At 33.6% G+C, this 20036-nt stretch overlaps 1 protein-coding gene across 5 annotated transcripts in view; it reads right to left on the reverse strand.

The window, feature by feature from the left end:
• The window catches only part of ADGRG6 (adhesion G protein-coupled receptor G6), a 137898-nt gene that overhangs the window by 44515 nt on the left and 73347 nt on the right, over positions 1-20036 (reverse strand). For 3 of the 5 annotated variants that reach the window (XM_017530405.1, XM_017530407.1, XM_037739206.1), the window contains exons 5-10: positions 15497-15565; positions 13704-13787; positions 7277-7362; positions 4872-4924; positions 3873-3935; positions 288-430 (exon numbers count right to left, since the gene is read on the reverse strand). In XM_017530405.1, coding sequence (XP_017385894.1) covers positions 288-430; positions 3873-3935; positions 4872-4924; positions 7277-7362; positions 13704-13787; positions 15497-15565 — 498 coding nt within the window. The remainder of the gene's footprint in view (positions 1-287; positions 431-3872; positions 3936-4871; positions 4925-7276; positions 7363-13703; positions 13788-15496; positions 15566-20036) is intronic. The other 2 variants (XM_017530408.1, XM_017530406.1) reach the window with 1 other exon arrangement.

Below are 20036 nucleotides of genomic sequence, written 5' to 3' on the forward strand. Positions count from 1 at the left end.
GTACATATTGTTAGTTTTTCAAAATATGTCCCTATAGTAAAGTATAAACGTTCATCTCCCTCCTTCATTTTCTTGGATTCATAAGTGCTGTGCTGTTTTTTTTTTTTTTTTTTTTTTTTTTTTTTTTTTTTTTTTTTTTTTTTTGCTATGTCACACATTTGTTGCTGAACTTCATCATCAGAAAAAAATTTTACATAAACAAATAGTACATAAAGAAAGAATATTCCTGTTGTTTTAATTAAACCTGAATATATAGTTACACATTATACAAAATTAAAGTCACTTACCTAGTTGTCTCACATTCACTCTATGTAGCCTTAAGCCTTCATCCAAGGACTCATTATTTTTTAGGAGCTTTTGCTGAATGATTTTTCCTTCTAAATTGGTATTGTTGGTAGCATTGTAAACTAGAAGGGCCCAAAGTACCAACCTAGGAAAACATTTCAGATAGAACTGATTGTTGTTGTCGATTGGCTGGTTGTTATTTGGTCGGATAAACAGAACATTTAGATGTAGATGGATGACCATCAACTGTTGTGACTGAAGAGATTAGCCAAGGTGCTTACAGACTTTCTCTGCTGCTGTGAAAATTATAATGGTAAAAATATTCCAATATTTTTCAACTCACCATTTGTCTTTTGAAGTTGTTACTATTTATAAATGTGGTACAATTTCTTCAGAATAGCAACAAATGATTTTCTATCTCCATGAAGCATTTGCAAGTACTTTGTATGGTAAAAAGTTTAACAAAATAAATACTCAAAATAGACTTTGTGATTGGCCAGTATATTACTTAAGAAGGTTATAGAACGGTTGACGTTGAAGAGCCTTAAAAACGAAATGCATATATGGGAAGCAAATAAATTTACCCCAAAATTTCTTTTGTTAAAAACTTTTGGTTCTATGATTTAAAGTAATATAATTTTCTGTTCAACTACAATCACAGCTGTAGTCAACAGCAGAAATCAAAACTATCAATTTAACACTGAGGTAAAAGTAAGCAACATTATTTTCTCAAATAGAGGAGAATTTCTTTTGCTTATATGTGATAGCTCTGGGTTCACCAAAAAAATTGTTTCTTCTTCATATTCAGAGGAGAAAAGATAACACATTATATTATTGAGATCAGTTACTGTCTACATGCCAAAGACCAAGTGGTAGTATTGTTTTTAAACTAGTTATGGAATGCCCAGTAGAGAGGCAGTGGAATATTTTATTTATGAAACTGTGAATATTAATAATTATTATATTATATATAATTATGTAATTATAATAAATATATACAATAAGTATTAGTCACAGTAATTTATTTGTGGTGTTAAAAAATAAGAAGGAATATGTGAAATATTTGCTATTCAATGCTAGGTGAAATTAAAGAATAGCTCAATTTTTCTTTTCTAAATATCTGTGCTAATCTCAAGGAAAAAATGCTCTACTATTCTCATAATTAACTCTGAAAAGCTTTCTTTAAAATAATCTACTGCTTACCATTCACATACAAGCCATATTTCAGGATGAGGCAAACATAGAGGTGAACATAATTATAGCTGTGAAAAACAGATGTCATTACGATAGCTTAACAATCTTTAAAATGGCCTATGAAAAAGGATCCCTTGATTAAATCACTGTTTGAAGGCAAGCTTCGCCACTCCAGTTGGTGAGAACTTACAGCTGGGAATGGAAACTTTTACTTGTCTTGAATACTGAGAACATAATTAGCACAAAGTATTGTGGGTGATATTGAATATCCAAACCCAGTTAAGTCAGGAATAGCCATACATTTTCACAGGTCTTATCTGTGTGTTTTCCTCTCTCATCCTGAAAACTGAAACTACTTTATGGTTCTACAAAGTCACATTCTATCTGTTGTTACCATCAGTCATTCTTTATTTAAAAAAAAAAAAAAGTCTCTGTGGCTTTGGTTTCCTGTCTGTCTAGGCGATAGAGTATGACAGCATTATCTGAAGCTATGGTCTGTGTTAAGTGATACAATCAAATTGAAAGGAAAAGTTTAAATAAAAAAAGAATGTGTGTAAAAGTAGTAGACCATGGTTTTGAGAAAAACTGAGACTATAAAGGCTCACCAGTGAGGGTAAGAGCCATAGAGAATAGAAGAAAAGAGAGGCAAGAAAGGCTATAAACATAAATATTAAATAATGGCAAGAGTTCATACCAAAAAAACCCCTAAATAACTGGATTTTCCTATATACACTGTCTTAGTTCATTCTCCCTATACTTTTCTGTAAAATTACTCATTGGTTTGACAGACCAGGAAACTGAAATCCCATGAATTTAAATGTCTTTCAAGCAAGAGTTTCTGAGTGCTGACATGTAATAATGATGGCTGATTTTAGTATCACCTTGTAGTTGAAGAACCACAGTAAGTAAACTAAAAAGCAAATGCTGACTGCCTGAAGAACGTATATCACTGGCGATATCTGCCACACCCAGGGCTGTCCCAATAGCTACAAAAAGTGTCCAGCAAAGGGATCCCAATTGCTGCTGGATCCATTACTGAAGACGCAATATGATCTAAGAGAAAGGATTGAAAAAAATTATTTGGTTAAACAGTGGAGAAGAGTTCTGTCGCCTTCAAGAATATAGTACTGAAATACATTACTGTGTTTTCATATCATAAAGAAAAAATTATAATGCCAGAAAATAAAAACAAGTTTCCTTAATCAGATGGCTCAATCCAGTCCATTTAATATGTATACAAAAATGACATCTTTCAATGTAACTTTCAAAACATTTGTTTTTCCAATGTTGAACCGAAAAGAAAAAAAAAAGTTCTCTGGTCAACTCTCATATGAAATTTTATCTTCTCATAGTTAAGAATATATCACCTGAAAAGAAGCAGACTCTATCATCAGGGCTGTGTGTCCATAATATCAATTCAGTCTACTGAGATTCAGCAAGACTTATAGAAACTTTTGCTTTACAACAAATTAAAAAAAAAAAAATCTATGGAGGCTACATATGACACGTCATGCCTGTAATTCCAGCACTCTAGGGGGCTGAGACAGGAGGATCACTTGAGGCCAGGAGTTTGAGGTCAGCCTGAACAACATAGCGAGACCCAGTATCTACAAAAATAATATTTTAAAAATTAGCCAGGCATGGTGGCACATGTGTGTAGTCCCAGATACTCAGGAGTCTGAGAAAGGAGGATCATTTGAGCCCAGGAGTTTGAGGCTACAGTGAGCGATGGTCACACCACTGCACTCCAGCCTGGGTGACAAAGTAAGATTCTGTCTCAAAAAAAAAAAAAAAAAAGTCTACAGGGATGCAATACATGACCCAAATAACCAAAACACAAGTAAATTTATTCCATTTGGAAGTTTAAGTTTTTTTGTTTTACAGTACTCTAAACATTTGGTCCTTACATGCCAACTGGTCATACATGCTGGACATAACCATTAAATTATCTGCATGATTAAAGCATGATCCTGACATACATAAAATGGAAAATTCGGAAAATTAGCTGGAGCTTTAAATGCTGAAAATATTTTGGCATCTATTATCCATATTATTAGATGCTATCATATATAAACACTTCACTTAAAGCTATTTTCTTTGAAGGCGTCTTTGTAATTTCAAGCAAAAGGCAATAGGTTATCATAAACTGGAAATACTAAAAATAATAATTCATCCATTTTAAATGTCCTATTTCTCAATTATTTTCATTAGATGTACATTACTACCCAGTCTGTTATATTACAGTTTTAACTACAAGAAAAAATAGCACACAATAGTGCTAAAGAAATAATTGTGCTAAGTTTTTCTTTCCCATCTGTTTTCATTTTTCTACCAGATAAAGTAGTGAGCAAGATAAAGAATGCTACACTCTTTATAAGACTTTGTCCTGTTACCTTGAATCATTCTCAGTGCTTCTCTTGACTTTAATCTTGTCCTCTCCAGAGCTCAGGTGAAAACTATAAATAAAATACATATATTCATTAATCCACCTCTTCAACTGCATCATCAACAATAAAATTTGGGGACCTGAAATAAAAAGATAAAATGGGAACTCTAAGCCAATATTTCCAAATGTGTGTCCTGAGGTTGTAGCTTCTTTCATAAAGCTAGGCAACTGTGTGCTTTTGCTCTGTTTTGAAGATCCACAATGCATATTACTATACTAAAGAAATGGAAACGTTCCAATAAAGAAATCTGCTTCAGTTTGTTTAATATTGTACTTCCTGAACTTATCTGACAACTTGACTCCTTTTCTGTGTTACTGAATCTCTTATGTTCACAGAATATATGTTTAGGAGTCATGACATACACTTTAGAATATGAGTTCAGGTGTAGAACTGTGAAAATAAGGTACACAGGAGGATATATGGACAATACCAATTGCTGAAGATTAGCAGAGGATTTAAATATAAATACAGTGAGGGATAATTTCGAAAAGTTAGGTTGCAATCAGACTGAAGATGTCCAAGATTAGATCTGGAAAAAAAAAAGTGGTCTTGAAATGGGTGCATACAACCCAGGGGGTACTCTAGGTGATTCACCAGGGTGTGAGAAGAAACTAACAACTTCTATGTATATTTAATGATGCAATTTTAATTTTTGACACATTATAACATATATCGATTCAGTTACACAAACACACACACACCAAACACACTTATGATTTAAAAATACAAATACAAGTTAACTGGAATGTATGATCAAAACATTTTAAAACCATCACTGCAGCATTGAGGGTTTTGTGCAATAAACTAATGTATAGAGTTGTTTTAGAAAGACTGTGTAACTAGTACTTGTGTATGTGTATTTGTATTATGTGTTGGTACAATCAAATAGTAGCAGTAATTAGACACTACTTTTAATTTCTCAAATAATTTTATTCTATCATTTACCTGATATTAATGACGTAAACTGTGTAGTTCCAATTTTGGAAGGTTGAATTGAGCTGGAAAACACAATGGAAAAGGCTGAGTTTTGTTAATACCTTTAAAAAATATCTAAATCAAGTTTCTGCTTAAAACATAAGTTGTTACTGAGATAAGACCGTGAGAAAATCCTGAAGAGTTGGAGGAGTGAAGGGTGTAGGTAACAGTTACTGGATAATTGTATACCAAGAATTTGGTAAATGTTTTTCCTTTCAGTCCTCAAAACAACCAATAAAACAGGGATTATCCCTACCTTCCCCACAGACTTCTAAATAAAGAAACTAAGCTTTCTCAGAGAAGAAATAGTTTGCTCAAGATCACCCAACTAAGCAGTAGCAGATCCCAGATTAGAACCCAAGTCTGTCTGTTTGGAAAGCTATCATTTCCTCTCTAGCCTTCATATTAAAGAAGATAACAATAAATACCTTCTCTATTCTTTATTTAACAAACACGGAGGTACAGTAAAACATTTTTCTAATAATTACTATCTCATAATATTATTAACACATCATCTCTGAAGGATGATTTAGGCCTTGTTTCATATACACATTTAGCCTTTCTTTTAAGCATTTTTCTGTAATTGAATGTAAGTTTTAGGGAATCCCAGCAAAAAAGTGTCAGGTTATTTTAAAATTGTAAATAGTAGTAAGTTGAAATGGGTACACCATTTATATTTTATCTATTACCAGGTATCTGCTTTGGTATCTTGCATTTTAAACAAAAAATGTCAAATAGTTTAGCTGCAGATGAGAATAAAGCTATGTCAAAAACCATGCATTAAGTAAATATAAATGTAAGCTTATTCCTTATCTAGCTCAAACTTTCTAGTGAACGTTAATTTCAGATTAATAACGTTACCCATTATTTGTACAAATAAACTAACAGTAGCTTATTTAAGAATGAAAATAAAGAATTTTATCTTCTGAAATTATTCTGACTTTAAACAAAAAGAACAAAGCTGGAAAGAAAATGGGATACACTTTCTGTAGTCTGCTCTCTCCATTGAGAAGTTAAACATATTTCCCAGTGTTTGAATTAGTTACTAATCTCAGTGTGGCATTCCCAAAAATCAACAGTAGCATTTTTCTTTTATTTCAATAGAGAATTTCACCTTTCTCACGAATTTTGTAAAAGAGCTAATTACCTACTATTGTTACCTATGGTCAACTTTTGTTTAAAGAGTACTGCCTTTAAAAAGAAGACTGTTTTCTATCAGTTATTTTTCAAATATACATAGGGGTGTGTGTGTGTGTGGGTGTGTGTGTGTGTGTGTGTGTGTGTGTGTGTGTACCACTACCTCTCAGTGTGTGGTTAAACTTTCTTTTGCTACCAAAACACATTTATTAACAACAAATATATATGAAAAATCATTTTTCTTACTTCAGAACGTATAGTGACTCAATTTTTAAAAATTGAACTATAACAGCATTATATATAAAAAGAAGTACAAAGTCTTACAGTATGCTGTAGGTAGGAAATGAAATAATAGAAAACATAGAAACCTATGGAATATAAAAATTTTGAGATTATGAAGAAAATGAAAAAAATCCATGTGCTGTATTTGTAAGAAAAAGAAGAAAATAAAATGTTAAATTTTTTAAATTGAAAACTACAAAATGTTTATCAATAGGATACTGGTTAAATTACAACCTAACTGTCCATCAACAGAAGATCTGCTAAATAAATGACTGAACAGCCACATAATGAAATATTATACATTGTTTCTTCAAAACAACAAAAAAAGATGAAGTTCTCTAATGTTGCAAATCTGGCAACAATAAAAATAAGTATGGTATAGAATGGTATGTAAAGTATACTGCTTTTATTGTAAAAAAACAAAGACAATAAGAATCTATAGTTTAATTTTCTTTTATGTGCACAAAAGATCTGGAAAAAAGCCAAGAAAAACAGTGATTTCCTATTTGCTGTTGGTTATTGGGTTGGTACCACACAGATGAGCAGCAATGATGGGTGGAAGACTTTCATAATGTGTCTTTTTGTGCTTTTTGGTTTTGATCAAACATTCAAACAAATTTTTAAAAGAATCTATTTAAAAATATAGCAGATAATGTATGGATCTAATAGGAAATAAAGATACCTGTTGCCACCAAAATCTATTTCCATTTGTGTGATACTGTTCTTATTTAAGACACTGATAGCCTGTTAGGCTCAGTGTCTCATCCTTTTCAAATGTACTTTTCTTCTTATGCATAAGCACAATACCTCACTTACATATCTACTCATTTATTTCTAATGAATACCATCTGTGTTTCAGTATGATCTGTGGATTCGGTTAACTAGCCTTTTCCAGATTCCCAGAAGTTAAAGATTATTTCTTTTTTTAAAAAAAGAAAGGTTGTAAGTTCACTTACCCATTCTGCCACCTTGCTCTGTATTTTTACCTCAGGGTGACGAAGGATGTTTTGAATCATTACGGATATTCTATAGAGAATTCCATCTGCCCATTGGAAATAGGATTAATCCATTAATTATATTTTACAGTCATATAATTACCAAAAATTTAAAGTTATGATCATGTAAGTTTTATATAATCAAATAGTTTTATTCCTAATCACATAATTTACAATATAAGGTAAAAGAAATAGCTTCTACATAGGCAAAAAATTTCTGAAATATTTTGATGGTAAGCTTACTGTCCTTGCAACTTCTTAGAAATAGTTATCAATTAGCTTACTCTTATTACTTGCATATGTTTCTTCATATTTTGTAATTCTGATATCTACTGTCTGTAATGTGTTAACTGTTTTCATGTACAATCTGATTTCTTATAACAAGGAAATATGCTTTTGTGCATTATAAAGAATGATAAAAAGTTTTGGATGTGAAAACTTGAATGAGATCATGTGGAGGATTAACTTGAAAAAGCAGAATAGGCATACACATACTTACTGCCCTAATTCCTCTCCTTTTCCTCTCTTCCCCTTGCCTAATAAAACATTTACTTCTACTAAAATATTAGGTTGCATTTCACCAGACTTTTCATCAAAAATTTTTAAAAATGTTCATTTATATGAAAGTAGTGGGGAAAAAAAAGAAACAATATTTGCAGGTAGAATTTTAATTGGACTATTTCACTTTAAAAAGAAAACCTTATTGTAAAGAAGGTTCTACTTTTAGGGTGGGGGTAAATCTTTAAAGTTAACTGATTTTTTTTGTTTTAATAAAAATCAAACTCACCAGCAAGGGTTTGCTAAATAGCTCTAGATGGGTGCTAAAGAGCACTTTAGTCAAAGTAGTTCACAAGAAAAATACCCTTTTAAATTATGGTAGGTTATAGAGAAAAGAAAAATTTTTGAATCTCCATTATTGTCAATCATCTTTCTTCATATTTATATATAGGTAAGTCTTAAACAAAATATGCACACAAAATATAGAAATACATAATTACAGCAATGTTGAAGAAAATAGTAAAAATTGTGGGGAGGCAGTAGAAAGAAATATAAACATTTTTCTCTGGGAATTTCCAAATCTACCAAAATGCAAATTCCAGTTCCACTACCAAAGGAATGTCTTTCCAGTAAGAGCCAGAGTATCATGCTAAATAATAGAAATTGCTTCCCTCAGATGTATTAATATAAATATATAAAACTGGCACAAGTCCAAGCATAGGTGAGTTAAATTCATGCAGACTATGTATTTCAACTTCTAAAACTCTCCAGCTATTTTAATAATCTTGATTTTTATATTCCTTTAAGAAATGTTCTGAATGAAAAATATTTGGAGGAACATATAAAACAATGATTCATATAAAGATAACTTTTACACTGTAGATCTCATCATACAAAATCTCAAATGTTCTGAATGATTGGGAGGAAATTCAAATTTTGAAGGTCAAAGAGTTATTTCAAGAACCTGGTAATATTTTCTGACTATACAGAAGTTTCCCTACTTATAATTCAAGATGATCTAACTTTATGATGGTGGGAAAACAACAGGCATTCAGTAGAAACTTTTACTTTGAGTACTCATATGACAATTTCATTTCACACTTTAAGTTCAACACTCAATAAAGTACATGAGATATTCAACACTTTATTATAAAATAGACTCTGTGTTAGATGATTTTGCCCAGCAGTAGGCTAATAAGGTAAGTGTTCTAAACATGTTTAAGGTGGGTGCAGCAAGATATGATGTTCAGCAAGTTGGGTGTATTAAATGGATTTCTGACGTTTGATATTTTCCAGTATTTTCAACTTACAGTTGGGTTAACAGGAATGCAAACCCCCTCATTAAGTGGAAGAGCATCTGTATTATCAATGCTAGCAGAGTATCTGAAAAGCCACCACTAGATGGAGACCTATCTGTAGTCATTGACATTTCTGAATTTTTATAGAAGAATCCAAACATTTAAGATGCTTTCTTTAAACTTTGTATTTCCTGCTCCAGTCCACTTGTTAATCTTATTTAAAATTTTAGAATAGTGCAGTCAACAAGTAACCATGAGAAAAGTCCACGAATGAACTGTCAAAGCAACATAAAAAAGTATGTCCACTGAAGGGCTGGTGAGAAGGGTTTTGGACTGCAGCAAAATAATTGGCTTAAACATTGCCATTGGAGGAAATGCATAATTAAGACACATTTATGCAGGATTTTCCATGTTATCATAGCAGTAAAGTCGTCTTCTCTTACCAGTGTTAACTCCCATGGTGTTTTAAAAGCTATTCACAAATCTTCATGTGTTCCAGAGAGTTCAAAATATGTATGTACTATCCTAATAATAACATCTAAGCCAAAATAATTTATTATAGACATTAATTGGGGAAAAATGATTTAAGAATATATTTGTTTTCCATTTAGATACTTCTTTCAGCATGTAGAACTTCAAGCAGAAATCACTGCCTTGCATTACCAATGTGGTAACAAAACAGCATTATTTTCTGCAGGTTTCTCTCCAACTAATCTTTTCATTTTCTGCCTTCTTACACTTTTTTTTGGAGTTTCTTAAGGAATACAGAAATGACTCTGCTCTATATACACTATATTCAAAGATGTAAAATACAGGTTTGCAGTGATAGGCTTAAATATATATTTGAAAAAACAGATGTTAAAATATAAACCAAATGCTAATTTAGATATCTGGTTATTTCTTTGAACTGGTGATGAGGCAATTCTATTATGACAGTGGCATTTACAATATGGCTGTCAATCCTGCAGATCCTATACACACAATTTCTTTAAGATACATGGCATAAAAAGCTACAGCAATGGATCCATTCAAATGATCTAAGAAGGAATTTGTTAAATAGCTAAACCTATGTGAGAAACTGGAGGCAGTATTACAGTCTGTACTTACTTGGAAATTAGATTTTTAGAACAATAATAAAGACTAATGGAGTTAATTCCTTACTTGAGTTGCTTGTGACAACCTCATAAAAGCTTACTATTCAGTAGCACTAGAGTGATGCTTGAAGCAGGGAAGATATGATTTGGAATGGAACAGTAATTAGTCCAAGAGCTTTTCTTGGGAACGTAATGTAAAATGTATAAAGGGTAATTATTTGTGGGAAGCCCCAGATTATCCATATCCTAAAATATCTGTCTGTGAAAAGTAGCTTTAAAGACTTTCTTAAAGCATGCAGCAGGTTCTCGAATAACATTGTTTCATTCAATGGAGTTTCATTACAAAGCTGATGAGGAGAAAAGTCAATCCCTGGCCAGGTGCCCTTTCTGCGTAGGGTCTGCATCCCTTGTCAGCATGAGGTTTCTCCAGATCTTCCAGTGTCTTCCCACATTCCAAAGCTGTGGACCTTAGATTCATTGGCCTGTCTACATGGTCCCAGTGTGAGTGGGTGTGGCTATGTGTGAGTGTCCCCTGCCATGGGATGGCATCCTGGCCAGGGCTAGTCCCTGCCTGCCACCCTGAGCTGTCCCTATGGTTCCAGCCACCTGCCAGCTTTAACTATATGAAATAAGCAGGTTAGAAAGTCAATGAATGAATGAATACAAATTATGGTAAAACAAAAATTCATAAAGTATAAGATAATCATATAAATGTACGACAATAAATGATACAGTATGAAAGCACTCAGTGAAGCCCCATACTGATGATTGTTTTGGAACTTCCTGATGGCAGGAGGTGCTGCTTGCAATTTTCACCCTGCAAACGAACACTTGTTCCTTGATTTAACCCATCACCACCACTAAGACTGCAGTCACTTACTGGCTCATTCAAAATTGGGCAATCAATTATCTTGTTTTCACTAATCTTTCTTAAATGTATGTATAGCTCATATTAACTATAATGTTTAATATTAGAAGTGTTTCAGTCTTTATTTGGAAGTTTGGTGATGCTTCTGTGATCACAGATATGCTGTAGAAACTTAACTCTTGTTTTTATCAATCAGCCTATGTTATGATTAATTTCATTACATGTCATTTTGCTCAAACTCACAGTTTCCAAGAACCTATTAACAACATTAATGAAGATTTACTGTAATTTGAGGCATCAGAAAAAAGCCCTATGGCAAACAACAAAAATAACTTTACACAGAAAAATAGGAACATCACAAAAGCCAGGCAAACACATTCTGTTGATATACTACGATAAATATATCTGATCATCAGACAAACTCAACTCTGTCCTCTCCTCACAATGCAATATTGTTACTGATGAACCCAGTAAAACTCCGATAGCCAAAAGTTAAAAGGACTGGACAAATTAGATAACAGATTTGACAGTTGTACCTATCCTTCTTACAAATAAAATGGGATTCTCTAATACATCAGAATGTAAGCCTGAGAATGTTTACTCTGTTTCCCAAGAATAAGAAATTATTAATATATAAATGATGATAATCCATGACATGACATTAAATAGCATTTTTCACAAGGTAAAAAACTAATTCTCTTTTCAATTATTTCCAAATTGGTTACATCAAAAAAAATCTTAATTACAGTCTGTCTCTAATACTTTGTTAGTCTTCCTTTTTAAAAAGATAATGAAGGCTTCAGGCTCTAAGATGTGAGAAGGCAATAGGATACATAGAGAATTTTAAAATATTGTTTACATTATATTTATATTCACTTTTCATGTCTTTGTTACAACAAGTAGGGCTGGCTTCACTTTACAATCCTGAAATAGATTTTCCCAAGTAAATACAAATGTTTAAGTTAAAAGGTGAGTCAATTTAGGGGAAAAAATCATATGAAATAGTATAGGTGGTTCAGAGATATGGTAAAAATTATTAAGATGGTACACAAATTTGAGTACACAATTTTGAGAATATTTCTATCACGTAATGACCTGAACATCCTTAAACACTAAGATAAAATTTTTAAGAATTATCCGAATTAGATTTTTTTCATTAATGTAGGTCAAGACAGACCATTTTAACTGATTCTAACATTTGCTTGCTTTGTTCAAAAGGTTATGACGCAAAAAGAGATGGCCTAAACAAGGCTTTCTTCAATAATGTCAGAAATGACATGACTGAGTGAATGAATACAGCTCCACTCCACCAAGTCAAGGACTCTGAAGCACCGTATAAATGTTCTTGGGCAGTAGAGGATGTGTCAGTCCTGGAGGGAGAATACCACAGAGACTCTTTGTATGTTCATACAAAGAGTGAAATACTTAGTTAGAATTATAATATTCCCATCTACTGGCTAGAGTCCATGTGAAATGTGCACTGGAAATTTCAGCTGCTGTTGCTTACTTGGCGGTTGCTGGAATTTTTGCTCCGTCATAAATCTCCTTGGTGTAACTACCAGAATAACCATAAACACTCCCTGAATCAATGTCTTTATAACCCTAATGAAATTCATATCTACGTTTCATGTAAAATATTCCATACTTCCAATTTAAATGTCCTACAGAGGAAGTTGATACAACCTCTGAAGCCAAGAAAAAATGAACTACGTGGGTTTCTTTTCTCAGGATTTTGGGTCCCTGGTAATATATTACAGATGTCTTGGCCTCATGAACTAAATGATTGGAGTTCAGAAAATTCCTTTGTTTCTAATGCTTCATATTTGAGAATATTACTGTATTAAAAGCAATGGTGTAGTCACCTGATTGGAATTTCTCTTTTATTAGAAGAAACTGAAATCACTCACTCTGAATTACTGAAAGGCCATGTGTGTCACCCATATAGGAACAGGTTAAATAACTCAGTTCACGTGACTTTTCCTCTGTTTATTTCTTACCATATACTACTGTATTTGCAAATCATAAATAACAGAAAAGTATATCTGGAGAAAAAAAGCAAGATATTTGAAGTGACTTTAATTGTTGCCATTTAAAAATAGATTTTAGTTGATATGAAATCACATTCTATTCTTCAGCAAATAAAAACAGAAAGCAAAGTATTACTATGAAAATTGATTTAAATGTCACATATATTTTATCACACTTAAGTGAGAAATTAAATTATTAAAATTACTTGGTTTTCTGAAATTTATAAAGTCCTTTAAAACTTGTTTCCTGAAGAAAATTATCTGACAAAATACCACAGAAATACATTTTTCTCTGATCTCTATTATGAAGCAAATTACTGCCTTTTAATGAAATGTCTTTCTCTTAAAACTTCCTTTGAAAGAAACTTTGGCTAAAAGTGGAAAAGAGGAGTACTGGAAATGTGCTCATTCCACTGGTCATAAAAACGAAGAACTAAACAGAGTTACACGATATTTATTAATTTTACTAGCCTGGTAAACCTATAAATGTACCAACTGATTCCAATAATAGAAACTTTGTTGGAATAATACATATTTCTAACCTTAGAATACAATTTTTTTATGTTAGACACACTATAAATATAAAAGGTAATGATTTCTTACCATTCATTTGTTTATCGATTCTGTTAGTAACAGGCATGTTAGTGGTGACAGTGCGTGGTGTAGTACTAGGAGAGTTTACAGTAGCTGGTAATAAAGATGAGAAAGATGTAATTTTGCAAAGAGCTCATGAAAGTTAATTTGGATAAGCAATCTATAATTAATACATTAAAATATATAGAGGAAGAATGGAAACCATTTTGAAATACAACAGACTCCAAGGTTATAACGTATAAGATGAAGCAATGCTTTCTGTGGCACATTAAGAATCAGCACACATGGCCTTGGATGCTGTATTACACAAGGGTCTGGAGCAAGAAAAAAGTGATGAGAGAAAAGACATTTAGATTCTAGATTCTAGACCTAGTTCTCCAATAACAAGCTGGCAATCACACAGTAAAACTTAATGCTTTAGAACTCAAGTTTCCTGAGTTGGTCAAAAGAAAAAGTTATGGAAGGCAGTCTATATAAAACCTACAGCTTGAAAGTTATCTAAACTAAGTTTGCCTAATACATTGAGTCTAGAGAAATAACATCTCAGAAAAAAATATACTTCTTCTAAAGATGACTGTAAAGAAAAGACAAATGAAATGCATAGGCTAAGTTAATCATTTAAAGATTCCAGTAAGTTTACTAAACACTGATGGATAAAAAGTATTCACAGGGCAAGCCTTGTAAGGGAGACATTTTCAAAGCATTATGTCAGATAGATGAGAAGAATTTTTAAAATAATATTTTTTAAACTTCAGATCTTGAACTAAATAGAATCACAGATTTTTAAATTTCATTTAACAATTTGAAAACTACACTGAGATCATGAAAAAAAAAACTACTTGATGACTTAATTTTCATAGGGTATTGATCAGTAATAATATCAAAGAAATAACGTTTCCAAAAGGAAAACAAAGATAATAATGAGTTACACCCCACACCATCTCCTGCCTGCCCTATTCTGACACTGGAACCACAGAAGACAGCTTAGGTTTCTACTTCTTCAATATCACTTCTAATACCTGTCACCTTTGTGCTATGATCTTCTAAATAAGAGATTCAGCTTTTACAAAAGGCATGGCCGTGATTCTTAATGTGGTACACAGAGCATGCTACTTCATTATAGAAGTATTTAACAGAATAAATAGATGAAAAGGGTCATGGGTAATTAGGAAGAGCAATGATAAAATAAAGCAAAATATTTACATTATTTTAAAACTTGTATAACTTTAATTATGTATTATTTAGCATGCAGCTACTTAGTACATAATATAACTGAAATACCATGATACAGTAAGCATCATAATAAACACAGTTACATTAAGTTACGATAACCATTTTAATCTTAAAATTTAAGTTATCTTGTCATCATAAATTGCCTCATGGCCCTATCTTAAAGTTAACTGAACATTCAGATTAATTTCCCTCTTTGTTTTATAGACATGAATATTTCTTCAAAGTACTGTATCACTGTATTTATACTGGACTTTTTGCAAGTCCAGTATATTCTTGAGAAGACATGGGGGGAAATGAAACCAACCCTTATTTAATAGGATATAAATTCACATTTTTAAAACTCAGAGCTTTGTGGAATTGTGGTTACCCACCATGTGAATGCATTCTTTCCCCACACCGTATGTACTGTGCACCCACACAAGTAAAACATTTGCAGAAATTCTTCTGTTTTGCTGTTTTCTGTCTTTGCAAGTGAAAATTCAGATAAAAATCAAAACAATGACAACTACATTAACCAAAATTGCAAGTAGGAAGCAAAGAGATTCCAGAGTACAGTGTGAGCTCCCTACCTTGACAGAGGGTCCCCAGATCTGCACAGCTGGCCAGTTCTGCTGCCGGGAGTGGGATCAGGTAGGAACCTTGACCAACATAGAGAGGATATGTAAGTTTGATTTATGATTTAGTGATATTATCCAGAAAACAATATCATGAATCATATGGTTGATGTTATAGGAGCAGCCCCGGAAGAGTCCACCAGTAATTCTTTGATATCAAGAAAGTCCCTTAAGGTCACTGTGCCTTAATTTTCTCAAATGTAAAATCAAAGTATTGTAATTGCCCTCGAAATCTTCAACCTAATTTATCAGTCATCACACACGAAAAGGAAAGTGGTGCCACTGCCCCTTAAAGTTTGTGCCAAAAGTTCAGGGATTTTTGTATAATAAATTTTAAGAGTTTGGGTGGGAATTCATACAAATAAAACAATACAAACATCAAGAATAAGTTTCAAAAGCAAAGTTAGATATTATGAATTACTCATAAAATGCATAGTTTTGGTTCATACACCCTAGTATATGCTATTTGTAATTCCAAAAATATACTTCTGTGACTTCAGTTCAGTCTCTGTGTCTTTTTATTTCAAGCTTTCACTGACTCATCCTCAGCAGGAAACAAGTTTTGAGCTGACTCTTTAGTAGAAGTAGTAAATTTTCACTGTTGCATTAAATCTCCTTCTGACAATTAACAGACTTTTTCCAACAGGTTGAGTCTGAGAAAAATTGGCTAAACTTATAACAAAGCATACTGTACCATAAATAAACACAAAAGATAAATACAAATATGTATTTGATTCTATTTATGTATGTGTGTATACACACAAATATATATACACACATTTATAATATGCACAATATGTTTAATTTTAAGGGATAGTTATATAACAGCGATTTTATTCTAATAAACATTTTCCAAACTTTCCTGTGGGAATGTGAGGGCAGAGCTCATGCATGAGCTAACGAAAGATGCATAACTAGGTAAATGGTATACATAAGCAGAAAATAACCTAACAGTTTAACAGTATCTCCGAAGGCATGGTTTCTTCATCTTAGATAGCTCAGGGCAGCTGGCTCAAGGAAGGAATCATGATAGTTCAGAAAGACCCGACCTTACAGGCAGGCTATGACATGACACTGACTGGCAAGAAGGTCTTGTCATAGACCTTTACACACTCACTCAACAAACATTTACTTATTGCCTACATTTTGTGAGGTATAGAGGCCAGAATGATGCTTTAAGCTAAGGGAGATGGCTTCCCAATTATAAGTGCTATCTGGGAAGTGCTGTGAAGGTGGCAGTAGCCGAAAGGAGGATGTGACAGCAGCTTGGTAAGAAAAGTGAACAGAAAATCCATTTCAAAGAAGGAGGCGCATGAGGCGCAGAGGTTGTGAGAGAGCCAGGGTTAAGAGAGTAGAGATAGGTATTTTACTGGCAGACAGAATTTCTGAAACAAATACCAAGGAGGCACTGAAATGGTCTGGGAACCGAAGTCACTGGGCATTACTAAAGGAGAGTAAAACCTGATAAGGGGCCAGGCACGGTGGCTCACACCTGTAATTTCAGGAGTTTGGGAGGCCAAAGTGGGTGGGTCACTTGAGCTTGGGAGTTTGAGAGCAGCCTGACCAACATGGAGAAACCCCATCTCTACTAAAAATACAAAATTAGCTGGGCGTGGTGGCATAAGCCAGTAGCCCCAGCTACTAGGGAGGCTGAGGCAGAAGAATCGCTTGAACCCAGGAGGTGGAGGTTGCTGTGAGCTGAGATCCCACCACTGCACTCCAGCCTGGGCAACAAGAGCGAAACTCTGTCTTAAAAAACAAACAAACAAACAAACTGATAAGAATGATCAGGTATGTACACAATAGGTAGCTGCTGTCAGGCTTTGGAAAATATGAACACTATGAGCACTAGAACCCTATGTTTTTCTTCCAGTGGTTAATCCCACACACTGGAACCTTGAGTGGTGGGTACTCAAGGTTGTAAACCAAAAATGAACTTCTAGGCCCCCCAAAATCCACAACCATCTGAATGGACTCCTACTCTTGGCCAAGGTCCTTCCAGAGTTAACCTGAAAATCAACTTGAGCCCATGATGGAAGAGAGGGTTGGACATGCCTTATTATACCTCTCCAGCATTCACATCAACACAGACCCTACGTCTGATAAGAAACATTTACAATCTATCCTCTCTGTCTCCACAACCCTTTATGTAACCCAGACATTCCTTTCTACTGATAGTAACTCTTTCAATCAATTGTTAATGAGAATAATTTTAACTCTACCTATGACCTGAAAGCCCCCTCCCCACCACTTTGAATTGTCGCACCCTTCTCCAGTTTGAATCAATGTAAATCTTACATGTATTGGTTGATGAATTGTGTCCCTAAAACATATAAAAGCAAGCCGTGCCCTGATCATCTTTGGCACATGTCATCAGAACCTCCTGAGGCTGTGTCACAGGCGTGTCCTTAACTTTGGAGAAATAAACTTTTTAAACCAATTGAAAACTGTCTCAGATATTCTGGGTTCACAAGGTGAACTGCTAACTTTGTGAATTCTTTCTTAAAGGCAATGGAGGAAAAATGAGGAGGATGTAGTCAAGGAAACTGTATTTACATTTGAAAATAATCACTTTTTAGGTTAAATGATTATTTTAATCTAAAGAAAGGTTAAAATAATACAGCAAGAAAACTGTATTTACATTTGAAAATAATCATTTTACAACCAACAGAAGGGAAATAGAAGCAGGAATACTACTAATAACTGAAGCTTGATATCATGAGTAATAAGGATCCACAGAAAAAGATCGATACAGATACAAGAAACTTAAAGATACAATGCATAACATTCAGCAACTAATTAAAGACAGGGAATAAAAGGAAGAATAGAGGCTGTTTTGCTAATTTCCAACTTGAGAAATTGGTCCATATCGATCTATGAAAGGAGACAGGAAATAGAAGAGAAGCAGGCTTAGGTGGGGTAGGGTAAACACCAAGTCCAGTCACGGAAACTGAGGTGCCTGTGTGACACCTACACGCAAACGTGTTTTTGTTAGAGGTGTAGCCAGGAAATGCTCATCAGAAGCTATAGAGCATTTGGGATCACTGGAGGTTGACAGTAGATTTGAGAGGAAAACAGAACAGAACCACAGATATTCCTATATTTAAGCATCAGATATAAGAAAATGGTAAATATAGTTTTCTTGCCTACCTCCTCTTCATTTTTCCTCCATTGCCTTTAAGAAAGAGTTCACAATGTTAGCAGTTCACCTTGTGAACCCAGACTTTAAAAGGCAAAAACAGCTTTTACAGAGGTGGTTTTACAGAATTTAAGCAGGATGTGGCAATATCAAGAATACCAGAAGGGCCAAGAATGATGAAGAATGAGAAGAACTTTAACTTTGCATTGGGATTATGGTAGCACCTCTATGGAAAATAGTTTGAGTTGCGTGGGAATGATGAAATCTAGACTGCCAAGGTCTGTGAAATGAACACAAGAGGAAGCTTGGCTGTGAAAGGAAGCAGAGAGAGGAAGGGGGAGTTTTAAAGATTGAAAACCTAAGCAAATGTACCATGAAAAAAGAACATTTGAGAAGGCAGAAGTGAAGGCAGGACCGAGGTGGAATTTTATCTTGAATGCTTTTTGCCCATTATTCCCTTACATCACACTGAACGCCCACCTTTTGTGGGACCTCTCTTTTGTAGGTACGTATATTTTGTAAAGGACTTCTGCAAACTAAAAAGCCTTCAAAGCTTGAAACTAATGAAATCTCAGCCTCTGTAGCATGCAACAGAGGAGACCCTGGAGGAGTTCCTGCGGTTCTCACATTACACACAATGTTGGCAGTCAAGAGATCCTTAGGCCACTTCTGGCACTGATACAATATCTCTGGAAGACAAAGGGAGATAAGGGCTCAGTGTTGTGGGAAAGCAGTTTTTAGGCAAACCACATTCCCACTACTATGTTAAAGAGCTTAGAGGTGAAAATAAGAAAATAAAATCAAAAGACCTATGATTTAGAGCAAGATATTAAACAATTTTCTTGAACAACAGTTTCATTGCTCAGTAATAAGTATACATTTCAATATGTAGCATTGTTTCATGGGAAACTGTAGCATTTACTTCTCAATATTTTGGTTAGCTGTTCCTTCTGGGGAACTTCTAGTTTGGCAAATTGACATTGACTCAATAAACACTATTTTAAGGTAACTCAATATGACAATGAAAATGAAATTGGAATGTTTTTAAGTAAAAATGGTATAAATACAAGTGACTAATTAGAATGAAATTAAATCGATAAATGAAAACTTATATTACAAACACACCAAAATAAACAAATACATGAAATATCAAATGTGTACACAAACTTTCATTTCTACCCAGTTCCATTTCAGCATATCTGTATAAAAAGTCAATATCACAATCAGTTTTCCTTGGCTGATGGATTTACACACCAGGAGGTTGTTAAGAAAGAAGAAACAATCCACTCTCCTGGACAGTGATATGTTTATCAACAAATTGGTTTTAGAATATGATCTGTATGTGCTCACTAATTT

The sequence above is a fragment of the Cebus imitator genome, unplaced genomic scaffold, assembly GCF_001604975.1.
Source record: "Cebus imitator isolate Cc_AM_T3 unplaced genomic scaffold, Cebus_imitator-1.0 Scaffold65, whole genome shotgun sequence".
Classification (NCBI taxonomy): Eukaryota; Metazoa; Chordata; class Mammalia; order Primates; family Cebidae; genus Cebus; species Cebus imitator.